Raw genomic sequence first — 17,902 nt, 5'->3', positions numbered from 1 at the left:
GTACTGCATGTGTGTAGGATTTTGAGTGTGTATGTTGGCATCAAGGCAGGCTATGCTGTTGTAATGACACACTCGAGGGACAAGACCTGTGAGAAGATGCACTCCGCTCTTCTCATTGATCTCTCTCTCTTTCACACACACGCAGAATAATATCCATCAACCAGTGACTCAGAACCTTGCTGTTCTTTAACATCCAGCCAACGACAGCCCAGCAACACTTACAGTGGTGCGTTTTCCATAGCTTGAAAGAGAAGAATCGAAGATTGGAGAGCGGAAGGTGAAACCAGTTAAAAGCTCCTCAGCTCCGAGTGTTTCTTTTAGGAACGTGAGGAAAAAATACCTTCCGTTGGTCAGTGTTCTCAATTCAAGTTTCACTCATCTGTGACAACGGAAAAAAGAGTGTAGTTCTTAGTGTTTTAAGTCATGTCGGTCTGTCGACTGGTTCAGACTTAAATACCACAGCAAATAATTGATTGTCATGAAATTTAATTTGCGTTTTTGGGCTGAATGTTAGCAGACTAACATGCTAAACTAAGATGATGAACTTGGTAACCCTTAAATCTGCTTATCAACAGCATATTAGAATTGTCATTGTGAGCATGTTGAAGCTAGCATTTAGCTCAAAGCACCGCATCACAGAGCCGTTAGAATGTCTTCTTCTGCTTTTACGTTTCATCACACAACAGTTGGCCCCACAGCAAACCCACCACAGATAAAACGACTTATACACACACACACACACACACACACACACACACACATAGTAGACTGGAGAGACATATACACACACACACACACACACACACACACACACATACACACACATACACAGTTTGCAAGCCCCAGGGCTCCATCAGCCTGTTCTTATGAATACAGTTGACTCCCAAGCAGGCAGGAAGTGCCCTGGACAAATATGGAAATCTACCTCATGCTAATGTGACTTTTCAGAACAGGCAGGTATTAGGCAAATGCAAAACACGTGGACACAAGGCAAGAATATATATTTGAATTTGTTGACGTACAAATATTTGTGAGTGGAAAATAAGCATTGCAGATGTTTAATATTAAAGGATACATACAAAGGTTATATGGTTTTCATATGCTGGCATGATTTACAAATCTTAAGATACTGTATCCATCCAGCTCAGGAATCACAAAGCTGGATGTGTAAAGGGGAAGTTAAACCCAAAGTGTCTGCGTGGCTAGACTGTACTAGAGGTAAGTCAGAAAACATAGTTAAAATGCAGCATTTGTTAGATATGAATCGAGATTGATAAACATTTCACAGCTTTTCTGTTTACTTGTAGATGTGGAAGGTCTGATCTTGAGTTACTTGACCCTTTTGTTTACATTTGGATCACAGATTGTGCCGTTAGTTGTGTCCGTGCGGCAAGACGAGCCTCTAAATTGCTGAAATTGTTAGTTTTGAATCATAGTGGAGACATTACAGCAGTAAAAACATTAGCAGTGGCAGATGGAGCCCTACTTCGGAGTGGAATGGAGTCTACGTTCTAAGATTCACTCGCGTATCATTTAAATTTCCAAATGTGTTGTTGTGAAACTCTCAAAGTGCCCTCGGGATTTCAGACTTTAGCGATGAGCTGTAAAAGTGTAATATCGTTATGATCTCTGTGTTTATATCTGAGTTGTGAAAACTAATACGTCTAAGCCATGACCCCTAACACAGATGGGTACTCATCAGGAAACACAAACTGTTGTGTTTAATCATCGAGTTCCTCACATCGCGTTTCTTTTCTTTTCTTTTTTTGCTACCACACTTTGAATTCCTGGCTTGCTCTTTTGTTGTGATCTTTATACGGAGGACTGCAAATACACCATGATTTATAGGCATCATTCCACCTCAGCTTTTTTCTTTTTCATTTAGTGTTGAAGCAAAGGTGTAATAACAGAATACAGTGACTCGCTTTCTGTATCACATTGTCTGCAACATCCCGTACATCCCTATTTTTGGTCTGAATTCACGATACTGTGAAGCCATTTATTATTCTGTCACACCTTCACACACACACACACATATACACACACATATACACACGCATAAATACCCAGAAGCCATTCATACATTCACTTATAGCATCTGGCCTGCATGCAGAGAAGCAACGGAGAAAATCTTCTCTCAAGACACAAACTGTAAAACTTCTAATCAGACGCTTTATTTACCGAATACAGAAGCAAAGAAAACGAGATGTTCAGATGCTGATTACAAGGCCTCGTCTTTAGCTTGCAATCAACTAAAGTGCTAATCACTTTTACCTTTTACCAAATATACCTGAAGAGTAAAAGAGAATGAGAAATATTAATGTGTGCTGAATACATTTAGTTTGTGCTTTTATTTATTTTTCTGGTTCATGACTTGATTGCACACGTTTTTCCTTATACATTCATTTAAACTGGAGCTATAAGGCCTCAAATACACAATTGTAGTCGGTGCTCTTTAATACGATGCATCCTTATGATATTCTTGATATAATATGTAGCAATGTACTATATATGATTCCATTTAAAGATACAGTAAATACTAAAGTTCCAGTACAGCCTTTGTGGAAATTGCATTCATCTCGGATGATTCTGCAGCATTCACATTGTTTAGTGATGGCCTTTGTAGGCTAGAAGAATGTTTGGAGTTTGGTATGGTGTTACTGTCCCAAGTATTAACCGAGTGTTTTAGTTGCCCAAACGTATGCAGACCTCAACCACTGCCTGCTAAACACTCACTGTTGGTTTCTATGAACCCTGAAAGGTTCTTTTTCCAAATGTTAACCTTAATAAAGTAGTTTTAGATAACGAAACGTAGGTAGACCTTAACCACAGAGCTGGCCAATCCCAAACCAAATCAAAAGAGTGTGTGTGTGTGTGTGTGTGTGTGTGTGTGTGTGTGTGTGAGAGAGAGAGAGAGAATCAAAGACTGTGCGACAGCCATTGAATGATAAATCTGAGATGAAATCAAAGTCTGGGTTTGACTGTCCCTCTGTGCTCAGCCTCACTCATCTTCTCCTCCGACTGAGAATATGAGAGGCTGTAAAGGTTTAACAGGCTCTCAGGGTAAACTAGCCAAGGTTATTGTAGGTTGGGTTTTTTAGCGTCAGTTTCCAATCTGTTGTTGTGATCGGATCAGCGCAGAGCATTCATAAACGTTCAGATTGAATGTGATGCATATTTGAAGTTCAGTCACAGTGTTTGAACACGGGTGTGTGTGTGTGTGTGTGTGTGTGTGTGTGTGTGTGTGATGTTTGTACCTGTTGTGTCAACATATTGACAGAATATGCTCAGTCTGATTAGATCGCAGATTGTTCCATCGATTGTCGATCAAAGCAAATTAATTACTGCAGATCCTCTGTGCGCTCTCAGTTGTCAAAGCGCTTAAATGCTTCTTTGTCCTTATGTAATGTGAAAACTTTAAGACATGGGTTCACCTTGAAACTTTATTAATATGTAATCTGTTTGTCATTCGGATCTTTTATCATCATCGCGGCAAACAAACCGTTTTTTGTGGATGTTTTGTGTCGTAACATGGATTCTGATTCTCTCTATCTTTCTGTTGCAGGCGCAGAAGTTGAAGTCAAACTCAACTGTTGATGGTGTCTTCTGTGTGGTAAGTCTATTATGTAATAAAATTAATTTTATGAATTTAAACTCGAGTCATGAGAAAATGTATCCAATGAATAACAAATGTTATTCTAGTCGAACAAAGAGCTTTCTACTTCCAGCGAAGCAGCTGGTCAGTTTCAGTAAACTACATAACTTTGAGTGGAGCACAATAAAATACCCGAAGATATTCATTTAACTAAAGGTTGGAATAGTTTCAAGGAATGTACCTCATCATCTCACCATCTGGGCAGCCATTGTTGACTGTTAAGCATGTTTCAACTCTTAGCAAGCTGATTATTGCAGTGCATTTGGATATTATGTATTGATGACCTAGGGACACTTTGTCAAAAGTGCTACCAAAGAACCCCCCGGTAAGACTACCATTTGGGAAGAAATATCACAGCCTGTCAAAACCTGGATGTGTTGAGAGATGAACCCTAAAAACGATTCACCTTTACACCAACAAACAATTTCATTAAAGACCACGAGGCAATTGCTCGAGCTATCAAATAATCACAAACTGTAATCCGACCTCGATGTTGGAAGTCTCTGACCTCCCGCTGACTGTGATTGCCGCGGCAATCCTTCCCGCCTCCTTTGTAAACTCCCGGTCTTTGTAGTTCCTTTGAGGCTTAAATGGAATTGTTGCTTATCTGGTGGCTTTTAAAGTTCACTGTAAATGTCATTGTACAATAATAAGGCACTGTTATGCACTGGACTGACATTTAATAGAGGCAGGGACAGGTCTGGAGGAGATGACCCAGCCGTTAGCTTGCAGCTTTATTAGCAAGCAAAAGGCCGGTGGTGAAGCTCTACACACACACAGACTTACGCATGATGGCACACACACACACACACACACACACACACACACACACACACACACACATAGGTCTTTGCTCTCCACTGTGGCATTTTAATTATGAGAACAACCTTTTGATTTTTTTGCTGTGTCATACAAGATGAATACGCTTAAGAGTTTTTATAGGTGATAATATTGAATTAAACTTGAAGTACGCCACGTCTTGCATGCATTAATTAAACTGCAACCTAATGTCCGCTGTATCTCCCGGTGAATATAAGATGCCGGTACCGGTAGAAAGAAAATCCAATGTGTGTGATGCATAAATTTTTTTTATAAATGAAAGACCTAAATACCCAAAACTTGACAACGGCTCTTGATGCTGGAAATGCTTGGCAGCATTTTATACCATTGTAGTTGGTGTTTTGGTGGTCATTTGTCAAGCTGTCTTGAAAAAGATCCCAGAGTCTGCTGTGGATGAGATCCAGAGGCACCTGCCACAGCTGATTCATGGAACTTTCTCATGCCACCATCTGGGCATTCGGACCAGCGACAACTGTGTGGAAACCAGTTGTCTCTGAATAGTCACATCGTCCAAGACTACGTGAGCTTAATCTTACAGAGGAAGAGGGAATTGATATAACCTTTGTATATTATCCAGATTAAGCATATGCTTTAAGGCTCACTGTTTTTCCTCATAAACTACATATATAGGAATATATTTGTGTGTGTGTTTGCACTGCAAAGGGGAGATAACTTCAAACTGATTTTTTGCTAATCCTGCCCTGCTTAGCTACAGTTTAGAATTAAATTGTGGTATATTTGCCCTCCAACGTTTGTCATAATTTTTGGAACAATGGGTTCCTGGTTTCAAAAACGAGTATACAACAGATGGCTCCTCTTTTTAGAAGGCAACAGTTGATTTTGCTGGTTGAAATGACTCTCACTGCTAGCTAGCCACCCAGCGTTGCATTCGTGATTTGGTGAGAACATCTGTCCCCAGCTAACTTTCTAATGTGTCCAGCTGACTCTGTTGTGCATTCAATGGCTAGAAAACTGACAGCATGCTTAACTCTTTGCTGTAATGGTGCAAAAAAAGAAGAAAGGCTGAAGCTCATGTCCCGGGGTGAAAAGTCAGCATCCTCACGTTCATGTAGAAGACGTGAAAATCATTCTTATATTCAATGGAAGAGCCAGTTAGCTTTAGTGCAGTTCAACCCGCGGTGCGGTGCGTTTTGGCAGTTGATAACGCAGTAATCACACTGTGGTGCGGTCCAAAGCAACCGGTTTCCAAGCGACTGGTCGTGCAGTTCCATTGCAGTGAGAACATAATCTCCCCCCCCCACCCCACCCAATAGCAGGAAGTGAACCAAGATGCAGGGTGCCTGCGTGGGCATTTGTTTAGACACAGATAAATGGTCAACATGAGTGAAAGAGGACTGGGTCGAAGAGAACACACAGAATACGCTCAATAAAGTCCCCTCAGCAAATGTATTTTGTTATTCGGTCAGCTATAATTTGTGCTCTGTGATTCCGAACCAACTCTCTGTCTCTCCCCCAGGACCCCCAGACAGACGGTCAGAGTACGTCCAATGCCATCGTGGAGAACTCGGCTGTATCCACACGGACCGCGGGTCTGGCCTCTCTGTTGCCCCCGCTGCTCTGGCTGTGGTACTGCGGCCTGCTGGCGCTTTCCTCACCCGGCTTCTTGTAGCCTCGCCGCTTCACACCAACAAACTACAACGGACTGACAAACACACATTTGTATAAAAGAAAAAGCAAAACAAGAAATTATAATCTTTCTTCTCAGTAATACCTGTTTTACTCTTATTTCCCTCTGGATTCTCGCTCTCTTTTTAATTCCTACTATGTTTTTTTTATGAATTTTGTTGTTTTTTTGCATTGCAGCTGTGTGCTAAAATTGTAGTCTATATGTGTTAACTCAGTTTGGCTGTGTGTTCCCTTTGGGTTAGTTGTTAGTTAAGGGATTTAAGGCTTCCGTGTAATGAGAACATACTCCAGGACTACATTCCAATAAACCACAGTTGGTGGCTCCTGGAAAGGTGAACGCAGTGTAAAATAGCATTGGTTTTTCAGAGTCGTCCCCCACGTCTGTTTGTGTGTTGAGGCTATTGGTGGGATCTTTTGCTCAAAAGTCACAGTCAGTTCAGTAATGGCTACATGTTATCACTTGGGCAGCCTTTTAGGTGTTATTCAGTCTCCTCTGTGCTTTATGTATGTTTTGATAATGACGTGATCTGGTATTTTACATTTTTATGAAAGGTCCACGTGAATATTTACCTGACAAAAAAAATGAAATGAATTTCAGGGTAAATACCAGTAACTAGAAACATCAGAGCAGTTAGAACATCTGCGCCCAAACCGTCTTTACTGAACACACGTCGCCGCTGGCAAAAGCACACAGGCAAAGACCCACAAACACACACCGCACACTTTCACACATTCAGACAAAAACACAGAAACAGAGACACACAACACTCAAGAACCCGCCTGTACAGATTTTTGATGTAGGACTTGTTTTGCAGTAGTTAAGTTAATGATTGCTCTTTTTCTTTTCTATCCCCGCTTTCTACTCCTTTTTTTTTTTTTTTTTGAAACAGCTGGATTGATACTCCGAGATCACAGGAGTGTAGGTCCCACGCTGCTGTGGATGGCTGCATCCACTCCACTCATCAGTGATTGTACATACTTGTAATTGTTCGAAGTCCGAGCCATGTTCAGTGTTTCTCTGTGGAAGGTGCCAGAGAAGCTGCTGCAGCTTTACCTGAATGATTTCTTTCTTCTTTTATTTTTGTGTACTTTGATTCACTGCGTCCACTAAAACGAGCTGTGGATAACATATTGTTGTGGAGTATATATTCAATGGTAACTCACAGCTCCATCGCGCCAAAGCTCAATGCCTCCATTTGTTTCTGTCAGTTCAGTGTTACGACTTTTTGCTTCAATTGTAAAACTGTCAACACGTGTTTGGGGAGGGAGTGATCTCTTGATATTGACCTTTTGCTAAGCCCCACTACTCCTTCTTACTCTCATTGCAACTGTGGATGTTCCAGGCTTGTTCTAACATAACTTGTAACCCCATCAAATCATGTAGTTAGCTGTGATATGCTCAGGCCCTCGGGCAGTTTGGGACGGAAAATCCATTCCAGGCCGAACCGGCCGCTGTTCGTAGCATTTTATTTGTCAGTTTGTGATGTCTGTTACTTTATGGTCCTCATCCGTGGCGTGGGCTAGCCTGGCCCGCCCAGCCGCAGGTGTCAGAAAGACATCTTAAAGTATGTTGTAGGTCTTCAGCTACCGCAAATATTGTGTTTGTGTTGAAATCACTGCCAAAAAACAGCTTTTTCGGCATGACAAGCCTCTGCTTCTCTAAGTCTTGGGCTGAATTTCAGTCCCGGTACGTCCCTGGATATTCTCCTTGGCTGTGGAAGTAACTCTATTCTAATAATATTCAGCCAGGTGTGTTAACATTAGCAGCCAAGAAGTCATACTGTTTAATCTATTCTCATCACTTTTGCTCTTATTTCTGTTATTCTGGAAAGGGGGAAACAATGCTTGTTGGGTCCACACTATGGCTCGTTTTATTTGCCCCATGAAGCAATGTTGGTTGGACTACAAAGCTGCTGTGACTAACAGTTGTTCAATTTCGACTGAGGAACCATCGCTTGGGGGAGGGGTTCAGCAAACAAAAGCGTAGTTTGCAGCAAACGCGCAGCATGTGACGTAAATCGTTCAAGCGTTTTCGTAAATCTGCTCCCGAGAACTGCTGGGATTATTTTTTTTAAAAGCCACAGCATCGTCATCACGTTCATTTCTCAGATGTAGACGCGTACAGCTGCTTTTCAGATGAAGGCCTATGGTTTTAGAATTGTCCTCACAGGAAATACGCTTCCTTACAACACACGATCAAGACGTTTACATACATCACTGTGGCATGTTCAGCAAGTTACTTCAGCCATTTGCACACTGACGGCAGCATTTATGACACGCTGCTTGGGGTCATGTAGCTTCTCAAAAACATGATTAATGTGTAGTAGAACTGAAATGTTATTTACCGAGCATAAACATGGTATATGCACTGTATGTACTTGGCTGAAACTATAAATTGGACAAATAAATGTCTGATGATATTCTACTCCGGAGCATTGTGAGCTATTTTGACATTCAGATACGACATAGAGTACATTGAATAAACCAGAACATTGTTTTTTTTTTTTATGTGTATATTTCTTCCAGTATGTACATGATTATGGAATATTATTGCATCTGAGAAAGAGGATATCAATGTAACTCTCCTACTGTAGTTATATACAACTTTGTTTCCCAAGCATATTGTTTTGTACCATAGCCCCATTTATGATGTTGCTTAAATATAGTATTGAGTTGTTTTTTTTGGCTAAGATTTGAACTTATTTTTCTATCTTTTACTAATTTCTGCTGTTTTGAAGAGTTGAAGTTGACGAGGTGGACCGGGCACAGAGAGCTCATACTTAAACCGTTCAACTTTTGAAGACTTTTCAGTGCCGTTACCGTGATTCATTACGGTGACAATAACTACAGGTTGAGCAAGAAAGAAGACTGTCAATGCATGGTGATTGAGAAGGAAATGAATCAATGTTAAAGACAAATATATTCTATACCGTACCATTGAAGGCTTATTTTTTATGGTGTATTTGACCAGAGGTGGCAAAAGTGGGCAAACATTTCCACGAATTGAATGTGTGAAGTTTGGAAGGAAAGTTGCTTATGAGCGGCTTCACGACAAAAACTGGGACTGGTTACATTTCTCAGAATTGTGTCTTACTTGTTTGTGTCTGTTCATGTTTTGATTTGAATCCCAGTGTCATATCTTCATTGGAACAGGAATACGAGACAAAGTAAGGTTTATAGCGGTGGTTCAGTGCTCCACTGTTGTTTAAAGAGTTCCTCTGAGCACAGAAGGCCTCACGACTTGGGTCAGGTCCTCCTGATGTAAGGGTCCCAAGAAAAAAAAAGAAAAAAAGTTCAAGATGTTGAATATGTTTGCTGTCCATCTCCATCCCATCTGTTGTTACAAAATACCAAAAATGGCTTTTTGGAGATGCAGACTCCCTCAGCCATCCGGCATCATTAACTTCTTAGCTTGTGAAAATGTAAAATCTATTGTACAAAAATGATGATTAAAAACTGTTAAATCACCCAGACTGTCTGTACGTGGTGTTATTTCACAGAACAAAGACAAGAAGAAACCATCAGACAAAACTGGCAGAGGCCTGGGAAACACAGAGAGGTGACGTAATCAATTTGAAAGAAGGTTTGGAGGTGATCCCGAGGAGCCTGATAAAACCTCACCAGTTGATGTCGTTGACCTCAGGGTTACCAAGCTGAAAGGAACCGCGAAGAGCAAAGAGAAGAGACCAGATAAAGAAAGAGTCATTGAAGTTTAGGACAACCTTTTCTTTTTTAACTTTGCCAAAGTGGCAGGTGAGGGAAGGGGTCGCATCGGGCTGGCAGAGCACTCAGCGACACTTTATCCTCCAGTGCTGCTTGACCCGGACCATAATCTCTGAATCCAGGATCACCTGCAAACAACTTGGCTGATGATTCAATTCATGCTCAGTTACTTCATAAAACCCTTTTGAAACTTTTATTGTTCAAAGAACTAAAAAATGACATGTTGAGCTTCTAAACTTTGACATTATTTGAAGGAGTCATTGCAGCTAAAAAGTGACAGTTGTGGGAATGTTGAAATCAATCCTCATTCAACAAACAATGGTCATAAAAATGCTGTCAATTTTACCTACAGCTCCAAAGAATAGACCGACACACAGTAATGCCCATTAGTGACAGGCACAGTAGGTTGGGTATCTAAAGGCTTATTGGAAAGGCATATGCATTGTTGCAAAATGTGCGTTATTATGACTTTTGACATAATCAAGCAGGGGGTTGGGGGCCCCCTCAGGACCATGATGTGGCTCTGTCAGGGCCTGGTGGTGCAGGTTCGCAGGCAGGCCTAGCTGTTGTTGATGTTGATCCACTGTCGGTATTCACGTTTCTTTGAAAGAAGCTGCACAGAACCATGAACTGACAGTGTAGACATGCTTGTATCATACCTGACATTTCCCATGACTGTACAAAAACCACAGTTAACGAATCTTACTAAACCCTAACGCTCCTCTCTACGTATTCGATGCGGCTCCGCTGTAATTCAAACAGGAGACCACGAATAGTCGCAGAGCTACAAAGTTATTCATTAAAACCACTTTTCTTATAATTTCATGGAAAATGAGTTGGATGGAAAAGTGACGGCGTAAAGAGGCTGCTGGGCCCCCGGCTCTCATTTATGGCTCCACGTGTCATATTATGAGATGTTGATAGTCATTGACATAGTGGACATCTACCGACACATTTCTGTTATGGATGAATAAAATATAAATGTAAAACAGAAAAAGGGTGACCGGGAAATGGTCCGACGCCTTCACACCGTCGTCATTAAATGCCAGAAAATGAGTCTGACGTTTGAATGCGATTTCTAGTCGTAATTTTGCATTATCTTCCAACTCAGCCATTAGACTACTAACTCCACGTCCTCGAGCCCTCATACAGTGCACTATAATAACCGTCATCGCAGTAGAACCATATTTACCAAGAATGTATTTAGTTTGGGAAGTGGACATAAATGCCACTTGATCACTTGTTGTAAGAGGCGGCACGAAGCGAGATCTGAGTCACTGCTCATTATAAGTACACACTTTTAAATTCAGAAGATTTACTTGTAATGGAGTCCTTTGTCATCATAGTTCTGTCATTTTAAAGTGAAAGATTTTTTGTTCCTCTGCTTTAACCAGTGTGTAGTCTTATGTTAAGTTTGGGCAAGCGCAACTTTATTTAAATATTCCATCTCATAAACAAAGGGAAACTAAACTCTTTTTTAAAATTTTATATTACATAACAAATGATTGCATGTTACAGCAAAAGCATTTTTTTAACAGGGACCCTATTTTCCCATGTTTCAGTGTTCTGACTGGTGACATGATCATCATTTTTAAAATCGGTCCAGTATTGAGGGAGAACGCTGTGACCTGCCACCGCTGAATTATTAAATTTAATTAATTAATTATGGAAAGGAATACATTGAAAATCTTTCAGTTTTTGACAGTTGATCACACTAAACAAGCAAGTTTAAGGGGTCACCTTAGACTTAAGGAAATTCAGATTCAGGAGAAAGAAAAGGGTTGATTATATATCAGTGGATTGAAGGGAAGTTAAAATTAACATTAATTAATTAACCATCCACCTATACTGTTTTTCAGATAAAATGTCCACAAATGTAAATCTCCCTTTTTTCCTGGTGACTTTCCTGTCACGCAGACTCAAACAGCACATGCTCTGAGGGGCGCTGCCCTCACCCCGCTGTAACATAAAGCACATAGCGTCACACAAATACACCACACAACCCTGGAATTAAACCCCCGTGGCTTCGAAGCAGAACCGTAAAGACAGCTATTAATATTACATTCGGTAAATGTGGGCAATTGGATTTTTGATAGTAGGCGGCATTTCACATGCAGAGATGGAGTTTAGCAGCCATTTAGCCATTTAGGAGCCATTAATGTCATGTTGTCTTACTGTGGAATGGAGTCAGTGGATATAAGCACACAATGTGGGCTGTCACGGAAGCTGTGGAGCTCGGTCAGGTGCAAGAATAATGGAGTGCCTTGAGAAGAAGAAGGAATGGCAGTTGGTCAAACCTCCAAATCACGTCGTTTTTGAAACTGCCATGAATGAGCTGCCTCTCACCATGACTCAAACTAACATCTCCTCCCTCGTTATTTTAGTCAAGGATTGACTTCTCAAAGATTATCTGGACCGCTTTCCTAATCATTGATGTTATTGTTGTTTTATTGTAGTAAAGTCTAGATTTGCTTTATTCATTCTTGCTGCCAGATACAGACAAGGGCATCATTTCCATTCATGATTTTGGAAACTTTAGATATTACGTCTGTTTGTACCCCATTTTTACAACATTCTTGAATCAAGTTGAATTCTATTGGAAGCATATTTACTGGCCTGCTATTCCTTGTTGTAAAAAGGAAGAATGTCTTTAAGTGTCACTTGACATGAGCTGATTTGTGGATAGATAACTTAAGACATGCATGGAGACCATCCCAATGAGAAGAAGATGGGGATGGATAGGACATGTGTTGAGAAAAGATCCTGCTGATATTACAAGAACAGCCTTACATTGGACACCAGAAGGGAAAAGAAAAAGAGGCCGACCAAGAAACACATGGAGAAGAACTGTGGAGAAGGAGGTGCAGAGCCTAAACCACTCATGGGGCACCGTCCAGCGACTCGCCCAGGACAGACAGGAGTGGGAAACCTTTGTTGCTGCCCTACATGCCAAGAGGCATAAAGGGAAATGATGATGATGAACTTAAGACATTTAATGAAGAGGTGGTCGATTCACAGCTGCTGATTTGATGCTCAGCTTTCATTTTCTTTGTGTTTTAAATGATACGGAGGCCACACAGATTGTGCTGATATTGTCCATGTGGCCCTGTTATGAGGATTTGTAGTTGTAATTTAATAAGCACCTCGACTTCAAGGTTCTTCAGGACAGGTGATACATATGAATAATAACCAGAATAAAACTGAACCAAACTCATCATTAGAATTGACTCTCATGCTGCAGTCTCATCTGCTCACGCTCATAACAAGGATATTATATTTGGATACTTTCTTTTATTTTTATTTTTTATAGTTTGTCGATACCAAAGCTCTATTCATTTAACAGACAGTTTATAAGAAGAGATCATAAAACTTCACATAAACACGTTGGGTCTCTTGACACCAGCATGAATTAAAGTATTTTAATGTATCACAGAGTAGATTCATGTCACTATGAGAAATAGTTTATGAATACTAATCAATGTGTTTGTCGTAATCATCTTTGTCAGTCATCGTTTAATTATGCTGGTTGTTTACAACTCTGATGACTGAACTTTTCGTTTCTTTCAGCATTCTGTTGTAACAGACAATGATGGTGTTAGTCATTTGGTCAAGGGATTTAAAAACATTGATATGTTTCCTGAAGACAGATTACATTCTTGTATAAATAGTGGAGTAAAATAAAAAAATAAAGTTTTGACAAACTCCAAACGTCTTTTCTAAAGTGTTTTTCTTTGAGCGATGGCTTCTTTCTGGCCACTCTTCCATTAAGCTCAGCTCTGTGTGTACGGCTGTAAGTGGTCCGACGCCCTAATCTGTGGAGCCTTCCAGTCCTTCAAGGTTATCGTTGGTCTGTTTATGTCGTGAGTTTTGATGCTCTCTTAGTTTGTTGTGGTTCCATATTCTTTCATTTTTGTAATACTGTATTCAACACTGCTCCGTTATATAATGTGAGTGCACACAGGTGGACTTTAAGATATTTATATTTATGTCACTTCTGGAGATAATTGGTAGCACCGGATCTTATTTATGGGTTTCATAGGAAGGTTCTTTTTAAAATGAATTAATTCATTTTGTTAATTATACTTCACCAATTTTGACTATTAAGTATAAGTCCATTACATACAATCTGAATAAATGTCCACTTTGATTCCATGTCGTAATGCAACAAAATAGGAAAAACACCAAGAAAGCTTTTGCAAGGCAAAGATGGTAAAGATGTAAATAAAGGTGCTTTAAAATAAAACAACAAAACACACAACTTTGAATCTAAATATTTCCTCTCAGTGTGAGCTTTAGTGGAAGACTTCAATGTTTGAACAGTGAAGACATTTATCTTTTTTTTTTTCCAGAACTAAATCTAGTCGGTAAATTAACTCTCATATTCTTTTACAAGAAGGCTTTTAAAACCTTCGATCGGTGAGTAACAGAAAATCCACCCGTCACAGAGCTACAGAGAAGTATGAATAGATATAATAGGATGGAACACAGATTACAGTGTGACACAAAATGTTTCCTCATGATTGGAAACATCACTGTGACATGATGCGCGCATGATGCCTCTGCGGTTACTGCTCACATAATCAAGCCGATGCAGCGTGTCAATAAATAGCTTCACTCCTCCTCTTTCATCCTTCACATCTTTGCACTTTGTGCGTTGTGTAAAAAAAAAGGGCCCTCTTTGTTAGGCCAGAAGGCCATTCATGACAGAGCAATGCTGGGATTGAATGGAGGGCGGTGCTGACAGGGGCGACATTCTTCACAGCATCATAGGGCTGGCTGACTGGTTGGTGGTTTGGTTGAATGTGTGAATATGTTTGTGTGTGTGTGTGTGTAAGGAGGTGGAGGACAGCAGTGTGCTTTGTAATCCTGTACCAGCCTCCCGGCTGACTCTGCCGCTCATCCTCAGACGGCGGCCCAAATTACCCGCCGCCATTGGTGCATAATGTCATCAGGATTGAGTCCTGGATGGGGCATCAATCACAAGAATGTGGCTTTGCTGACCATGAGTCTTCCACAAGAGGGGGGTGAGAAAAGAGGGAAGACAAAAGGGGTGAGAGAGCGGGGAATGAATCGGTTAGAGATGGAAAGATACTGTGAGCAGACAGTATGTCGAAAAAAGTCATAAAAAAGTCATAGTTTAGTATGTCGAAAAAAAGTCATACCTCATTGTGCTATAATATAGTCTACTGTAAGATTCTTCTTCTTCAACCCGGTGTCCCAGGTTTGACCCCCGTTACAGCAAGTTGTTTACATGCATTTTTACAAAGATGACAAAGTCAACACGCTGTTATTCTTTGTATTCTTTTGTGTATAGTACGCCGAAAACAGTCATAAAAAGTCATAGTATAGTATGTCATAATAATATCATTATACAGGGATGCGCTGCAGGTCAGAGTTTGACCTGCTAGATGTTTCTAGTGGACAAAAAGAATAGAACATTTTAATATATATTATTTATATGTTTGCAGATTGTTTTTTCTTTGTTCTCGAGTATCTTTTCCTGGATGTTCACATTCTCGGTCTCTCTTCAAACGCTATGAGCTTGACATTATTCCTTGGATAGGAACAGAATCCAGCGATCAGATCGTTACGCGTTATCTTTGCATATCATTCGTTGGAGACGGAGCTCGTGTGTTTTGCACATACAGGAACATGTGGGACCCAAGTCTCCATTTCAACTGGTTACATGACATTCTGCCTCTACTAAGTTGAAGTTACACGGGGATGTTTTGGTGAACCCTTAACATCTGTTTTACTGTCATGAATTTGACAAGGCGCCCTCCTCTTCCTTCCCTCTTTGTGTAATTGCAAGTGTTTTGTGTGTTCAGGTATTGAGCTTCTTATATTGACTTTACTCTAAAAACATAACTGCCCCTTTCATCCGCAGAACTGGTTTAAAACATCTTGGATCAGGATAAAAGGGAAAGTGCACCACTTCCTGCTGCCTCTGATGTGCAGGTATTGAGCTGAGCGGAGATGCCAGCAGCCCACTTAATGCTAAATACTGCAGTCTTTTATCTTGAGAAAAAAATACAGTGAGCTCAGAGTGTAGAAGGGCGCACTTGTCTCCCCCTGGTCACTAATGGTGGTGACTGTAGCAGCATTGGCATCACTTAATGGTCTGAAAGGCCTTTCAAGTTCCAAATTAGACTTCAAAGAAATGAGTGGAAGGCAAAAGTCAGATAAACAGGGTGTGGAAACGGCCTTCAGTGGTATTCACGCCTTTGTTGATACAGATTGTGAAGATTAAAGTTGATTAGGGACATAGTGAATGTCAAACACAACTCAATTAAAGGTAATGGGCTGTATTTTAACACGTTCGGTTTATTTTAAATAATTTCCATACTGAATGAAAAAAAAAAAGAACAAAATCAGCTGAGTGAGCAGTGTGATACTAACCTTGGTTTCAAGAGTATTCTAAAGTAAAATAAGCCATGTGCAAATGATTAGTGACATGGAAGCATTATATCCAGCTGTTATTTACCACGACATCGCCGATTGTGAACGATTTTGAAATGCAGCTCGACAGTAGAGCACGACAGCCACTAGCTCCTCTGCTGCTGTTCCTTGGAAACAATGTATGTCGGTGTTTTCTTTTTGCGATTATTGTCTAATTCTTGGAAGATGTTGAGATCACCTCTGGAATATATCCCCCACCGCTTCATGACTAAGGATACAGCTGCTTTGTGCTTTAAAACGGACCAAAGCTTCTCAGGTAAGCAATACAGACATGCAACGAATGGATTATTCTATATGTATATCTATAAGCTGTGTCCTTATGTGGCAACACAATTTTGACAAACCAGTTTTGCCATTCTTAGGTTCACTAAGACGTTGGCATATGTAAAGGGATGTAATTCTGTACCATACATCAAATGTTGACGGTAACAATTAGTCGTGACAGAACTGTGACCACTGAGATGCTGCGTAATCATGTAAAATGTAAATGAAGTCATTCTGGCTCAGTACTGTTTCATTCTGTTTGCCCATTGACATTGCTGAGCCAGGATCTATGTAACTCCATCAGCAGTGTTGGATGGCAGAGTCTATAGTGTTGGCTGAGCTTGTTATTTGACCCTATTGACATCCCGAGAACACCGATCAATACAACACCAGAGGTAAGAACACACAGAGTATATCGGATCAAATTACCATCCAAAAAGGCATCAAAATGTTTTAATTGTAAATGTACAGGTTTATGCTCATATGGACACAAACGGTGTGGTGAGCTGCCCTTTGTTAATAGAAGTCTCGACAACAAACTGGTGCAAAAAGTACAGGAAAACAAAATGCCTGAATGAACACAATCAGCCTCAATATATAGACAGGACATGTGCGTGAAGACATCCACTACTGTTCAAAAGTTTGGAATCAGCTGTTATATTGAGTTTTCCTTCTTTAAATCAATGATGGCACTAAATGTCGTGTGTACATTTGAAATAGTTTTATTTCGTCCCAGTGTTTTCAATCCAAAGAGCGTGCAAACTCTCGGCCACTATTGAACCACAACGGTACAATTGGCCTCTCAGTATTTTTGGAAAGCTGTTTTTCTTTTGGCCCACTGCAGGCTAGTCAGTGATTAGATTGAATCGGTTTTAATTTTGTCAGTCCATCGTATGTTCATCTGATATTCTGTGATCCAGTTCCAATAATGCTAATCCTAGACTAACCTTCTATTTCTTGTCAAGTTTCAGTTTAATGAATAGCTTTGACAGCTTGTTATAGGCTGCATTATTGTGCACTTGACACTGAAACACACACTTTGATGCTACGCTTCCAATTTATTTGACCAATGACTGGTGATTTCATCTGTTCTTATTCAGATATTGCCCAGAGGGATCTTTGTCTCTTTGTCTGGTTGAACCATTGTACAGCATTGTGTTGTACAAAACAAAGCCTTCATACAAAGTAACATCTAGTTGTAAAGAAGACTTTCTCAATGAATGAAAGACCATTGAGAACTACAGTGAGGTCCTCTCAGTCATCTGATTGTACCCAATCAGACTGTAGTGGCAGGCGATTTCAAACTTTTGAATG

At 40.3% G+C, this 17,902-nt stretch overlaps 1 protein-coding gene across 1 annotated transcript in view; it reads left to right on the top strand.

Moving 5' to 3' along the window:
* Nucleotides 1-7,759, top strand: part of gfra1a (gdnf family receptor alpha 1a) — a 77,891-nt gene extending 70,132 nt beyond the window's left edge. Inside the window, exons 10-11 of the mRNA XM_076104173.1 lie at nucleotides 3,566-3,613; nucleotides 5,973-7,759. Of these exons, the coding sequence (XP_075960288.1) occupies nucleotides 3,566-3,613; nucleotides 5,973-6,125 (201 nt within the window). The 3' untranslated portion in view covers nucleotides 6,126-7,759. The remainder of the gene's footprint in view (nucleotides 1-3,565; nucleotides 3,614-5,972) is intronic.
* The last annotated feature ends 10,143 nt before the right edge of the window (nucleotides 7,760-17,902 follow it).

The sequence above is a fragment of the Anarhichas minor genome, unplaced genomic scaffold (assembly GCF_050575085.1).
Source record: "Anarhichas minor isolate MPS153535 unplaced genomic scaffold, ASM5057508v1 ptg000029l, whole genome shotgun sequence".
Classification (NCBI taxonomy): domain Eukaryota; kingdom Metazoa; phylum Chordata; class Actinopteri; order Perciformes; family Anarhichadidae; genus Anarhichas; species Anarhichas minor.
Note: the sequence above shows the minus strand (reverse complement) of the source record. Positions and strands in the feature narration are given on the sequence as shown.